The sequence below is a fragment of the Urtica dioica genome, chromosome 12, assembly GCF_054948205.1.
Source record: "Urtica dioica subsp. dioica isolate 48M chromosome 12, U.dioica_male_clone48M_v1_H2, whole genome shotgun sequence".
NCBI classification, from domain to species: Eukaryota; Viridiplantae; Streptophyta; class Magnoliopsida; order Rosales; family Urticaceae; genus Urtica; species Urtica dioica.
The window spans coordinates 22,289,124-22,301,888 of NC_142767.1; the positions used below are offsets into that span (position 1 = coordinate 22,289,124).

General features: G+C 36.6%; 4 protein-coding genes across 4 annotated transcripts; 2 read left to right on the forward strand and 2 right to left on the reverse strand.

Annotated features, from left to right (window-relative positions):
• Nucleotides 1–252: 252 nt before the first annotated feature.
• Nucleotides 253–2,396, forward strand: LOC149380434 (uncharacterized). The gene is made up of 3 exons (XM_089602964.1): nt 253–480; nt 1,075–1,228; nt 1,311–2,396. The coding sequence occupies exons 1-3, from the start codon at nt 402–404 to the stop codon at nt 1,522–1,524; spliced, it is 447 nt and encodes a 148-aa protein (XP_089459090.1). The 5' UTR covers nt 253–401; the 3' UTR covers nt 1,525–2,396.
• On the reverse strand, nt 2,257–5,298 carry LOC149380435 (uncharacterized). The gene is made up of 8 exons (XM_089602963.1): nt 5,060–5,298; nt 4,441–4,585; nt 4,189–4,357; nt 3,707–3,977; nt 3,263–3,528; nt 2,941–3,156; nt 2,743–2,845; nt 2,257–2,637 (listed from the first exon to the last, which is right to left on the reverse strand). Exons 1-8 carry the CDS (start codon nt 5,208–5,210, stop codon nt 2,576–2,578), a joined length of 1,383 nt encoding a protein of 460 aa, XP_089459089.1. The 5' UTR covers nt 5,211–5,298; the 3' UTR covers nt 2,257–2,575.
• A 3,457-nt stretch (nt 5,299–8,755) lies between these two features.
• On the forward strand, nt 8,756–10,437 carry LOC149380436 (Rhodanese/Cell cycle control phosphatase superfamily protein). Its single transcript, XM_089603061.1, has 6 exons — nt 8,756–9,134; nt 9,285–9,331; nt 9,435–9,527; nt 9,652–9,790; nt 9,892–9,994; nt 10,072–10,437. Exons 1-6 carry the CDS (start codon nt 8,951–8,953, stop codon nt 10,187–10,189), a joined length of 684 nt encoding a protein of 227 aa, XP_089459187.1. The 5' UTR covers nt 8,756–8,950; the 3' UTR covers nt 10,190–10,437.
• Nucleotides 10,438–10,573: 136 nt separating this feature from the next.
• On the reverse strand, nt 10,574–12,573 carry LOC149380437 (uncharacterized). The gene is made up of 7 exons (XM_089603059.1): nt 12,304–12,573; nt 12,027–12,173; nt 11,742–11,840; nt 11,447–11,638; nt 11,251–11,370; nt 11,057–11,128; nt 10,574–10,916 (listed from the first exon to the last, which is right to left on the reverse strand). The coding sequence occupies exons 1-7, from the start codon at nt 12,547–12,549 to the stop codon at nt 10,692–10,694; spliced, it is 1,101 nt and encodes a 366-aa protein (XP_089459185.1). The 5' UTR covers nt 12,550–12,573; the 3' UTR covers nt 10,574–10,691.
• Between the last annotated feature and the right edge of the window lie 192 nt (nt 12,574–12,765).

The window sequence follows — 12,765 nt, forward strand, 5'->3', positions numbered from 1 at the left end:
AAAAATAATAATTCGCGGTAAATTTGAAAAACGCGCCGACAGACCAAACATTAATAAACCAATTTTATCTCTTGTTGCATCTGCGTTGGGGTTTTTTTTTTTTTTTTTTTTTTTTTTTTTTTTTTTTTTTTTTTTTTTTTTTTTACAACAGCCAACTTGCACTAGTTAGTAGTTACTCTTACAGATAGACATAAGACTCGTTCTAATGATGCCACGTGTCGATCCGAGTTACACGTCAGACAAGAATAAAACAATGACGGGATTTAACTCAGGAATCATCAACAGTTGTAGCAATATCTGCCATCGAGGCGCACGATTGATTTCAACGCCTCAAGAAAAAAATATATGATTAGTGATCACAAATACCAGTGAAGGAAAATAAAATATTATTGGAAGCAAAAATGGAAGGATTGCCATTGGAGATCTGCCACAAGATTTTTTGTTTAATGGATTATCAGAGTCTCGCCGCTGCTCATCAAGGTCCGTCAATTCTCTCACACTTTTCATGGTGAAGATTTTTCTTATAAAGAATTCATTATCTATTTGATTTGGATTTGAATTATTGTTTGATAAGTTGGTTTGACCTTCTTCATTCTTTTCACAGATGAATTAAGACTATTGGTCATACAACTTCCCTTGTTTTTTTCACGCTTTATTATAATTTTTTTTTCAGTTATGTGAATGATAAATCCTTGCAGATTCGTTGTCATTGTAAGAAATTCTCTGTAAAGTGCGTTACTGGGGGCTTTTTCCATGGAAATATTGCAAGGAAAACAAGATCTAGATTGAGTATATTAAATTCATTTACAAACCAATGATATGGTTTTTAGTGAAAGAAAAAAAAAATTATCTTCCTTCTGGTAAAGTACGCAAAGTTGGTCTAGTTGGAGTAATGCTATTATGTTTATGAGTGCTTTCTATAGCCAATTCACATTCAAGCAATCCATAGCCATTGTTATCCTGAGCGGAGCAGTGATATGATAAAACAAAATAAATACACGCAATTATTGGCATGTGTTTTTGTTTTGATTGCCATGTCTCTCATTATTATTCTATATTTTTTTCAATCCAAAGTTTGCAGGAAATGGAAATTGTTGGGTTCAGATGACAATCTCTGGTCAAACTTATACAAGGCACGATGGGGAAAAGATCGTGAAGGATTGCCGGGAAGTTCAAAATCGTGGAAATATGCTTACGAGGTCCAAGACCGTTGCTACCGAATCGGAGTGTAAGTCTCACTTTCATTTCGGATATTTTTACCGGAATAGTTTGACTTAATTAATCCATTTTGGTCGAATGGTGAAAAATAGGGGGTTGACGGTAACCAGAGAAGGCGATGCCTATTACCTTGTTCACCAAGGCGAGATTCGAAGATATTTGGGCTCGAAAAGAGAAAGAACCGAAGAAGCGTCGAGAGGCGAAAAAGAAGAAAAATCTTGCCGCGGGATTTTTGACAATATCCTTTTCTTCGTCGGGGACCTTGAAGTTGCTTCATACAATGCTAAACGTAGCAGATGGCTTTGAAGATATTGGTCATGACTTATTCCAGGTGTAAAAATGTGTGTTTATGATGTTGCAAATGATCATTTCTTTGTTCTTTTTAGTTTGGATTATATCTCTGTATTAATTTTTCATGGAAAGTTGTCAATGGGTTCTCGTAGTTTATAGTTGGGTTGGGTATAAAAGTAGGTCACGCATTCCTCAAAATGTTGTCTCAAAAGTGTAAAAAAATTGTGTTTATGGTGTTGGCTATGTTCATATCTTTGTTCTTTTTGTATAGTATATAATTTGTCCGTTCATTACTTGATCATGGAAATTTGTTGATGTGTTTTTGTCGTTCTATGATTGGAAAATATAATTTTACGTACCTTCAATTGTTGTTTCAAGATTGATATGAAATTGAAGATTTGGCTTTGCTATATAATTTGTCCGTTCATTACTTGATAATGGAAATTTGTTGATGTGTTTTTGTCGTTCTATGATTGGAACATATAATTTTACGTACCTTCAATTGTTGTTTCAAGATTGATATGAAATTGAAGATTTGGCTTTGCTATAATGCTCTTCATTAGTTAAAAGCTTAAAATACTTCCCGAGCAATGGCATATTGGCAATAAAAATTCAAGGATTGAAGATAATACCACAGGGCAATATTAGAAAACTTGGAAATGATTAATGTTAAGGGATGCTTTTAGCTATAATCATTCGTGTACCACTTACAATTTAATGAAGAAATACGTACTGTAAACATAGATGTAGAAAGAAAAAAACAATAATAGATATGTGGCTTTGACACTACAAAAATAGATATGTATATATTATATTATATTTATATTACCGAAACTAATAAACTGAAAATTGAACTACAAAGAAGGGTTTGTGACCAAAAAAAACAATTACGTAGGTAGGCTCTAAAGTGACCCTTGTCACTCTCTCCTCTTTGTGACCAACTATTAAGTTTGTCTCTCTACTAAAAAATTGAATACAACCATCAATTAACACCAATGCTATATATTCGAGAATTGAACGGCGTTGTTTTATCGCCATCGTCGCAACAAAAAGAATCATCACAGAATTACAGGTTCAGCGGCTCAGCCTCGGAGTCTCTTTCTTGCATAGCCTCCCAGTTCTGAGTCTCTGCAATAATATCAACCAAGTCATAATGACCATTGAGCTAATTAGTGGAAAGAAAAATAAAATTCAGATATTTCAATTTTTTTTTTTGTTGTTGTGTGTACTAACTCGGCTTTTCTGCGATCGTGAAGAGCCTCCTCTGCAAGAAGCACGCGAGTAGAAGGAAGCTCGAGCACATACCGAACATGAAGGTGATTGGGAAAGCGTCGACCTTTCAATTTAAACGATTTTCTCGTTAGTCTAATAAGAACTTGTCCGAGTAATTGAGATTGAAAAGAAGAAGAAAAAGAAAGATTATGAGGTTACATTGTAGAGGACGATGCAGACGAAGATGTTGAGAGGGATTCTGAAGAAGTTCATGATTGTGCTTCTGGATTCCTCGGGGATGTACTGTGACCTCATCTTCATAATGGACGGCCAAAATAATCCGACGCAAGCCTCGAAGATGCAGAATCCGAGGAGCTGAAGACACCCACCAAACGATATGCTACCACCGACCTTGTTCGAAGGCGCTACGAACACCTGTTTTTTTTTTTTTATCCGAAGAAAACAATCATGTCAAGTCCACCGGAGAATAAATGAATTAATGTTTTTTTTTGGGGGGGTTTATAGAGATTAATGTTCGTACGCTGGTTAAAATGGGGAGAAGGAGAGAAGCGGAGGCGACGGCGAAGACGGCTTGCATGTAGCTCTCGACCCTCGGAACGGAGCGGGCCATGAGACGAGAGGCGAGCGAGCTTCCCATCATCGAGGCCAACATGAAAGTCGCGAAGATGAAGCCGTGAGGAATATCCTCGCGGTTCGGACTCAGAGCCGGAGTCCAGAGGAACACGAAGGTGTACATCGAGCCCTCGAACAGGGACTGGATCGCGCCGAGCAACGCTATCTTCTCGTCTGAGTTCATAGAGGCAGTGTTAGATCAGAGATGAGGCAATGTTACAGCTTATATACAGGGGTCAATATTATTCTATTGACAGTGTAAATGGCTATTTCGTAACATTTTAGAGCTTTCGTATTAATTTTAAACTTTACTCGAAAGTGAGCTTAGACGTTAAGAGAGCTTAGAGTTTACCAGAAGCAATGGCCACAGCAGCGCCCCGGAATTGGGTGAGCAAGTCCTTGCTTTCGGAAGCATCACCGTAGTTCTCGGACCAGGATGCCATAATCACAGCCATTCCGATTGCGAGGAAACATGAAGCGGCGTCAAATGGAGCTACGGGCCCGAGATGCAACGTTCCAACCAACAGATTTCCAAACAAACCCGCCAAAATAGCAACAAGACCATTTCCGAGAAATATCGCCTTCGAGAATGTAATCGATATCCATTGTTGCTCAAAACCTCTCTGCAATCACAAAAAGTTACCGTGTTAAGTCCTACAATACAAAGAGACTTAGAACAGGGCAGAAATTAGATTACAAAGAGACAAAAGCCTATCGGCCCAATCCCTCAACCCACGAGTATGCCCCGCGAACCACGGAATTTTCGCGCCCCGACCAAACCTTAACAAAACGGAATAAGTAAAGTACAGGAAAAACAAGAAGAGAAGCGATTACCTTGTTATGCTCTGCAACAAGCCATGACTCAAAAGCTGAAAACAGAAGAGAAGTGGCGATTCCACCCAAAACACGGCCAACCATCAAAACTCTGTACTGAGGAGAGTGTTTGGTCATACAGCTCAATATGTAAGTAATACAATACGTCACGGACGCCCTCTTTCGACCCCTGCCATATAATACGCATCACATACCAACAATAGATATTTACTTATTTAAATTTTTGCAGCCAAGAGAATTGCAAAATCTTACTGTTTGTCAGCCAGAGATCCGACAATTGTGCCAAACAACATAGAGGATCCGAATCCAGCGATGAAGAGCTGTCCGATTTCCCCTTTCCCAAAACCGTAGTGACTGTAGAGAAAGTATACATATGGACCTTGCAACCAATCTCCCGCTGAACATAACCAAAAATAAAAAACAAAAAATATCATTAGCAATTTACTTTCAACACCAATTTGTACACTGCTCGCTATGATTGATTATAGGCATTCAAAGTCGTTCTATATTTTTGACCCTTTTGCTAATAGATCAACACAGCAACCAGCTAAAAAGAGTCTCAAATCCAAAATTCTCATCTTAAATTGTAAAGAAAAACGAACGACATTAACAACCGAAACACGGATCTTAATAAACAATCAACAGATCTGACAAGAATTGTGACGTCTCAATCAAATTACAGAGCCTTAAGACCTAGAATTCAAGCTCGGATCAGATCCAACTCTCTCTCAACATCAAATCACAACAACGCAATTACAGAACAACGAATCAAGCGGAGAAACAGAGAGATCTCGAAAGCCATTTCAGATCTAAAGATAGAATTAAGATGTGATTTCGCAAACATATATATATATATGTAGAGTAGATATACCCATCATGAGAGAGTAGACGAGAAGGTAATTGTTCTTGAATGAATTGAAGGCCGGTGAAGTGCTGATACGGTCCTTGGTGTTCTTGCTGAGCTCCATTGCCGCGACCACGGCCGCTAAGCCACCGAAGACTAGGTAATAGAAAATCTCCATTGTCGATTCTCACTCACTCTCTCTGAGAGACCTTCAAAATGTAATATATTCAGTGGATATTTTCAGGAATTTTTGTACACACGTATATATAGTCATTCTGAGGCCAGTCCCAACGACAAAGAGCTCTGATTCTCTGTTACGCTTTACTCTACAATGTTTTTTTTTTAACTTTAGTCCTTCAACTTAGTGTGTTTTGCACGATTAGGCAAAACTCCGATATAATAGAAAAGCTCAAGACTTTTTAGAATCTAACTCTTCATTTATACTCTGATTCTGAAAGTAGATATAATATTTTAATCGTAGATAAGGTATTTTTTTCCCTTTTTTTTTTTATAAATCGTAGACAATTTATTTCACACTATATACTATCAATGTTGTTCACTACTTGTATTGTGATCTCGATTGTGATAATGAACACTAGAAAGTAGAAGTTTAAGTTTTTTTCAACTTAGGGTAAAAATAAAATTTGAAGAAAAAAAAATTGGAAACCAAATATAGTTTAACAATAAATTCAGGGACTTATCGTGTGAAAAGTATATGTAATCCGTTTAAGTTGCATTTATATTTGACTTTATGGATTTGGACTTTTGTCGGATTGCGGACAAAGACAACTAATGAGCGAGTCCAGAAACCCAAAAAGGTGGTGGCGTTGCAGGGGATAAAATCTACCAGGACGCGGATTTGCTACATGGGCAAAGTAGGGTCTGATCAGACACGTGGCGAGATGTGGGTTGTTGGATTGTTTTGTGTCGGTGGTTCGGGCTTGTACTAAAACGGCACACATTGGAATTGAGATCTCCTTTGTGTCGATGAGCGAGATGTAAAAGTGGGACCCACACCCACTTAACCAAAATTAGAAATCCACCCATATGTTCAATATTATTATCTTTACGTATTTAATAGATATTTTTTTTCACTTATTCCCTATATAAAATAGAGCGGATAGTATACTTTGTTGGTGTGCTTTTACTGACATTTAGTAGATTCAATTTCACTTGAATATATTTGTTATAGCCCGAGTAAAAGGAATAATTTAATTCAAGGATTTTTTTCTTTAAAGGATGGTTCAAAAAAAAAAAAAAGTGGAGCTCCTTGGGCTCAAGGGGTCTAATGCCCCTCAATTTTTTAAAATTATTATTTTTATCCATTAATTTTATAATTTTAGCTTAAATTTATATACTTTTATAAATTTGCCCCCTGAATTTTTTTTTGCAAATTTGCCCCCTGACTTTTTATCAATTGATACGCATAGCCCAATTTTTTTTTCTTTCCTAATTTGCTCCATGTACTACTCACCGACAAGGCACGGTTGCTTATAATTTTGACGTGACGCCAAGGATGCTTTATTTTCTTCTTGGTGGGCTATCTATATAGTCTTATATGATGTTCATCGAAATGGAAAATAGTAAAACTAAAAAGGGGACAAGTGGGAACCAATGAGGAATAAGAGAAATACGAAGTGCAAAGTAGGGTAGGGATGTATTGACCCCATTCTTTGATGATCAATTGATTGAATTTTAATATTTTAGACCATTTTTATTGTCCTCACATGCATTGCTTGTTGGGTCAAGCTTGAGTGAAATTTGTCTAGGGTTGTGATCCAAGGAAAACTACTCTAAGTCCATTATGTGAGTTATCTCGTTTTGATATATATATATATATATATATATATATATATGTATATGTATATGTATATGTATATGTATATGTGTATATATATGTATATGTATAACACTTGACATCTCATTCTTAGTATTCTCTTACTTCAAGTTTTCTTCTTGGTGTCAAAAATGAGTTTTCTTTCAAACTCAAGTGACTAGAAGAAATATAGTACATGTAAAATTAAAAAAAGCAGACTTTATGTATATATAGTAGGTTTTAAGTATAGTCCTAAAAACATTTTCAAGAATGATTTCAAACGAGATGCTTTTTAGGAATTTTGTGTCCATTTCGAGGTGGTTATGTAATTTTGATTTTTATCTAGAATCATTGACCTTTTAGTTTTTGTAAATGTCATGTAAAATAAAAATAAAAAAGCAGACTTTATGTATATATAGTATGTTTTAAGTATAGTCCTAAAAACATTTTCAAGAATGATTTCAAACGAGGTGCTTTTTAGGAATTATGTGTCCATTTCGAGGTGGTTATGTAATTTTGATTATTATCTAGAATCATTGACCTTTTAGTTTTTGTAAATGTGAATCTGTAAACACTTGAATGATCAACTTCGTGTAAACTAGGTGAGAATGAGACGTACATTTTTCAGAAATAAAAAAAAAACTCAATTTTTTTCTAGATCTACGAGTAATGTCTAACCATTCAATAGTGACAAGACAAACGATCAATAACAAAAACTCGTATTAATTTAGAGTCAATGAACTGTATTTTCAGTAATTAATGATGATGGATCGTGCCCTCTTTGTGCTCACATGGCAAGAGAATGATGTCGACTAGAACGAAAGCACTTTCATTGTTAATTAATTCAGAAAAAAGATCGCTCCTTCAAGATCTTATTCAATAACTACAACGCGCTTTAGGGAACATTTTCGCTTGAAATTTTATCATAGAAAACTACAACGCACTTTAGCAAACTACTTTAAAGTTAATCCATTTTAACCCGTTCAAATTAACAAAAGGGAAAAATATCAGCCGGTCAAAGAATGGTTGACCAATAACAGAAAAAAAAAATTAAAAAAAAATAAAAAAAAAATTAAAAAAAAATAAAAAAATCATCTATATGTAAAAAATTAACCGAATCTATCTGTGTTATCTAGTAATTTCGTTAAGGTCATTCTTTACTGAAAAGATAAAGTTAACCAGCATTTTAATAGTAAAAAAAATTAGGAAAATAGTCAATTTAAAAGTTTGACATTACTAAATAGACAACGTTTGATAAATCTTAAATAAATAATCACTTTTAAAAGTAAATCTTAGATAAATAACCAACGTTTGTTATATAAAAGTAACTATTTATCTAATATTTATGTCTAAAAACGATTATTTACCTAAAATTTACTAAACGTTAGCTATTTAGTAATGTCAAATTTTTAAATTAGCTATTTTCTTAATAGACCATTAATAATGGGAGTCTAAGCCTATAACCTTAGCTAGTCTCTTAAGTTAAAATATACTAGTACATTTTAGCAAAACGCTAGGCTAGTGTGTCTGGGCAGTGATTTGGAATTTAATAATTGGTCGAAGTCTAATACTTGAGTTTCACTACCCGAATAATGATGTCCAAAGATAAGAATACATTTCAATTAATAGACTAGCGTGTTAATCAAAAAAAAAAAAAAAAATTAATAGACTAGCGTGTCTAGGCAGTGATTTGGAGTTTGATAATTGGATGAAGACTTAATTGGATGAAGACTTAATTAAATGCTAATAATACCAAGCATGTGAAAATGCTAACTAGAGTAACGTAAACCATGAGTCCTCATTTTTGGCCTGCAAATAAAGACAAAAATAATGAGGGGCAACTATATCCAAATAGCAAAATCACCATAAAAATCCACCACAAATTCAGATTCTCTAAGAGAGAGAAAAAATCCCCAACACCCCTTTGCCAGGTCATTTTCCCATAAGGGCTAAAAAATATCTAATCTTTCTTCAAGCAAATAGAAGCATCGAAAGCAGAGAAAGGCCATTTCTAATAATCCTTGATGAAAGTTTTAAAAAAAGGACTATAATTCTGAAAGGAAAAAGAACCCAGAAGCTGATTTTCCCATAGGATCAATTAGATGGCTTCTCTCACTTCAATCACCGCTTGCTCAACCTCATCATCTTCTCTACACTCGACTCTAGTACTGCCTCGGAAACACTCTCTGCGAACCCACAGTTCCTCGCGGTCGATGCTCGGAGGATCGCTTAGACCGCAAGGCACCAAAATCCAGTGCGCGGCGACAAAACCAGCCAAAAAACCAGGTAGCCTAAAAACTTTGAATTACGAATCCTCCTTTGTCAAGTTTAGAATATGACATGTTAAAAACCTAAACTAACTGGATATGTACTGTGACACTGACTTCTATTAATTACTCTCGACTTATTTCTTCTTCTTTTTTATGCGGGTTTCAGCTGAAGAAGAGTGGAAAGTCAAAAGGGAACTCTTGCAAAATAAAAGGGTATGATTTCAGTCTCAAAGCTAAAATATAAGAGGAACACAGGAAACAGACGATTGTTGAGCAGAATATATACCTTTTTTTTATATTTATTTATCTTTGGCAGGTAAGGAGTGTAGATGCAAAGGAAGCTCTGAGACTTCAGAAAGAAAACAACTTTGTCATTCTTGATGTGAGGCCTGTAGCAGAATACAAAGAGGTCAGTCCTGGGCACAAAAACTATCTCTTGAACTTGATCTTTCTATCCGAAAAGCCAAAGCTCAATTGTTCAATGACCAAAACATCTGAGACTCAAACTAACCCAATCTACTTTGGTGTTTTAGGCTCATCCTCCAGGGGCAATCAACGTACAAATATACAGGCTTATAAAAGAGTGGACAGCGTGGGACATAGCTCGACGAGCCGCGTTTGCATTCTTCGGAATCTTTGCCGGAACGGAAGAGAATCCCGAGTTCCTGGAATGTATGGATCGTAACCTAATCTTTAACCTTTTTTTTTTCCCTCATACAATCTCGGAAGCTAGAGATGTGGACGTGACGATGTGCTTGATATATGTCGAACAGTGGTGGAATCGAAAATAGGCAAAGAAGAAAAGATAATAGTGGTCTGCGCAAACGGGGGTACGATGAAACCGACCCAGAATCTCCCCGAAGGCCAACAATCAAGGTGGGTTTCTAAACATCTTAATCGTGTTTATGGTGTTTAATCGAGGTCGGCTAAAAACCATGTTACTTTCTCAACAGATCGCTGATTGCGGCGTACTTGCTCGTTCTCAATGGATATACCAACGTGTTCCACTTGGAAGGAGGCCTGTATTCGTGGTTCAAACAAGATCTTCCAATTGAATCTGAAGAAGAGTGAAGAGTTAAGACATCAGCGAAGATTTTGTCTTTTAACAAGAATCCAAGAGCCTGTATCATGACTAACAGAAGAAATCATAAAAGTTTTTTGTATGAATCTCGTATGTAGGTTTTTCTAAGCTATGGAAAATTGAGTGTAAGAACAGTGAACAATTATGTTCAGCAAAAGGGAGTACATATTTTCACTCAAAAAACTTGTATCCTTGAACTGGTTTCCACATGCGTATACGTTTGTCTTGCAATGTTTCATTGTGCGTAATTGAAAAAAAATTAAAAATAGAAATACAAGTTGAGACAGTAGTAAATGAGTGAATATTGAAATAGCCGTAAAGAAAATGCTCTGGAATAACTCGAACTGATGAATCATTTCTTTTATATCATTTGAAATGATTGAGATTTTAACTTGCAAGACATGCGACAGATATTAAACTATATCAAACAGTACACTAAATTACGCTGTGATTATGGATCGGTTATGGCCGGGGACTCTTGAAACATTTGAACTACGATTGAAGAGCTGTTTTTGCCATCTTTAGAGCGCCTTCGTAAGTTTGATTTCCCCCAATGAATCCACTCATGTGAGTAAAAACACAGCCTGGAATCCCAGCTACCTCAGACAGCTTTTCACGTTCTAAACCCCGCCAAAGAGAAGGTAGAGGCTTCCGACTCTCGAATTTATCTGGCGAAACTCCCACTGCTTGAACTCTCCAAGTATTGTTTCTGTCTTCCTGAAAAAATAAAATAAAAAAAAATGAAAATCATGAAACAAGAACCACATGCAAACTCTGTTCTCTTTCTTTCTCAATGTCAGTATGAGAATCCGAGCTCTGAAAGGCAGTTTCTGAATCAAATCCGGAGTAATGAATACCTGGTATATGACATATTTGATGGACGGGTCAATTTTCATTTCCTCCTCGAGCTCAAATATGTGAAGCTTCCACTGAACAACAATCCAAATTAAATGACTTACTAAAAATACCAAATAGCTACTTATTTTTACATCAAAAGATACAATAAATACTCGTATTAGACTAACAGTAACACTAAGGTGTGTTTACTTACAGGGCAATATTTCGTCAGCAGAAGAATTTCTCCACTTGGGTCAACACTATTTCTCGCTGCCAAACACTCCATAACAATCGATCGAGCCGGTAGCCAGGATTTCACATAGAATTTCAGAGTCTGAAACACCAACCAAGAACGACCGAAGCAATTAACACATTACCAGAACTATAATCTAGCAAAAGAAAGGACGTACATCTAGAAACTCGTTGCCCGTGAGCTCCATCGCACGTCGAAAGGCCTCGTTTTCTTTCTGGGCTGAATGATCATCTTCGATCCAATCAAGATTTAGTCTCCCGACTCTGGATGATAGGCTCGTGTTAATCACGTATTTGGGAGGCTGGTCAATGTCGTATTGGTTTATTCCGTTGTCAACAGCATCAACGGCCTATCTCATCCAACATAGGACTAAAATAAATCAACTGATAACATTCACTTATATAAATAAGAATATAAAGGAAAATACATGACATTGACAGTTATGGCCAAACCTCCATGAAGTTCTTATACACTGCCAGAAACAGACGATGCACGTTTGGATGCTCTTGATCGAGACAAACTTCCTTCGAAACAACCTCCATTCCATAATGCTTAAGATTGGAAGTAGAAATATTGTGAGCATAGTGAAATAACCAAACCCGTGAAATTACTTGTACCAAATCAACAACTAGTATCACAAATTCACGATGAATAAACTCATGGTCATGGAATTATAGGAAACTTTCATTTACATAAATGAATACAATAAACGAAAAACTGAGAGATTGCTTGATTACTTTATAGACAAGACCTGCACTACTGAGCTTGGTGGTGAATCCATGGCCAAGAACTTCACTGAATCCGCTCTGGTGATGATCGTATCGGTCTCGACTCGGATCGTACACACCTCCGACGTCAACCACGGCGTCCAAAGACTCAAGTACCTGAGAATCCTCCGGAAAATACGATCAGAGAACCGAAAACGGAGTGAACTCTTTTTCTCGGCGCATTCGTTTTCCAGGGAACGAAACAAGAGAGGTATATAAAGAAAGTTAGGGTTCCGGGAGAGCTAACCTGGTAATCACGAGTCCGAACGACTTCAGCGTCGGAAAATTTTCCGGTGCGGCGGAGAAGGAAGCAGGCGAGAGCCTCGTCGCAGTGGAAGCTTCCGTTGTGAGTTCCGATGACCGGTATTTTCTTCTTCTTCGCCAACGGTGAGAACGAAGGCTGGTTCAGAGAACGTTTCGTCGCCATTGGAGAAGGAGATAGTAGCCACCGAAACGGTGACGTATTTGAGTAAAGACGACAAGCTTTTAACATTCCTGCCGGTAATTAAGAACCAAAAAAAAAATGCGAGCGAGACGGAGGAGAGAAATGGAGGGAAGGGATGTGAAATTGTTGGGTTTGGTTGGATTGCTAAAAGCCCAGCCCAATTCAATGTTTTTCCTTTAATTACAATTGGCAAGTTTACTAATTCCGCAATATACTTCTTCCAACTTTACTTGTATAATCAGGGGAAATACGATTCTATTGAAT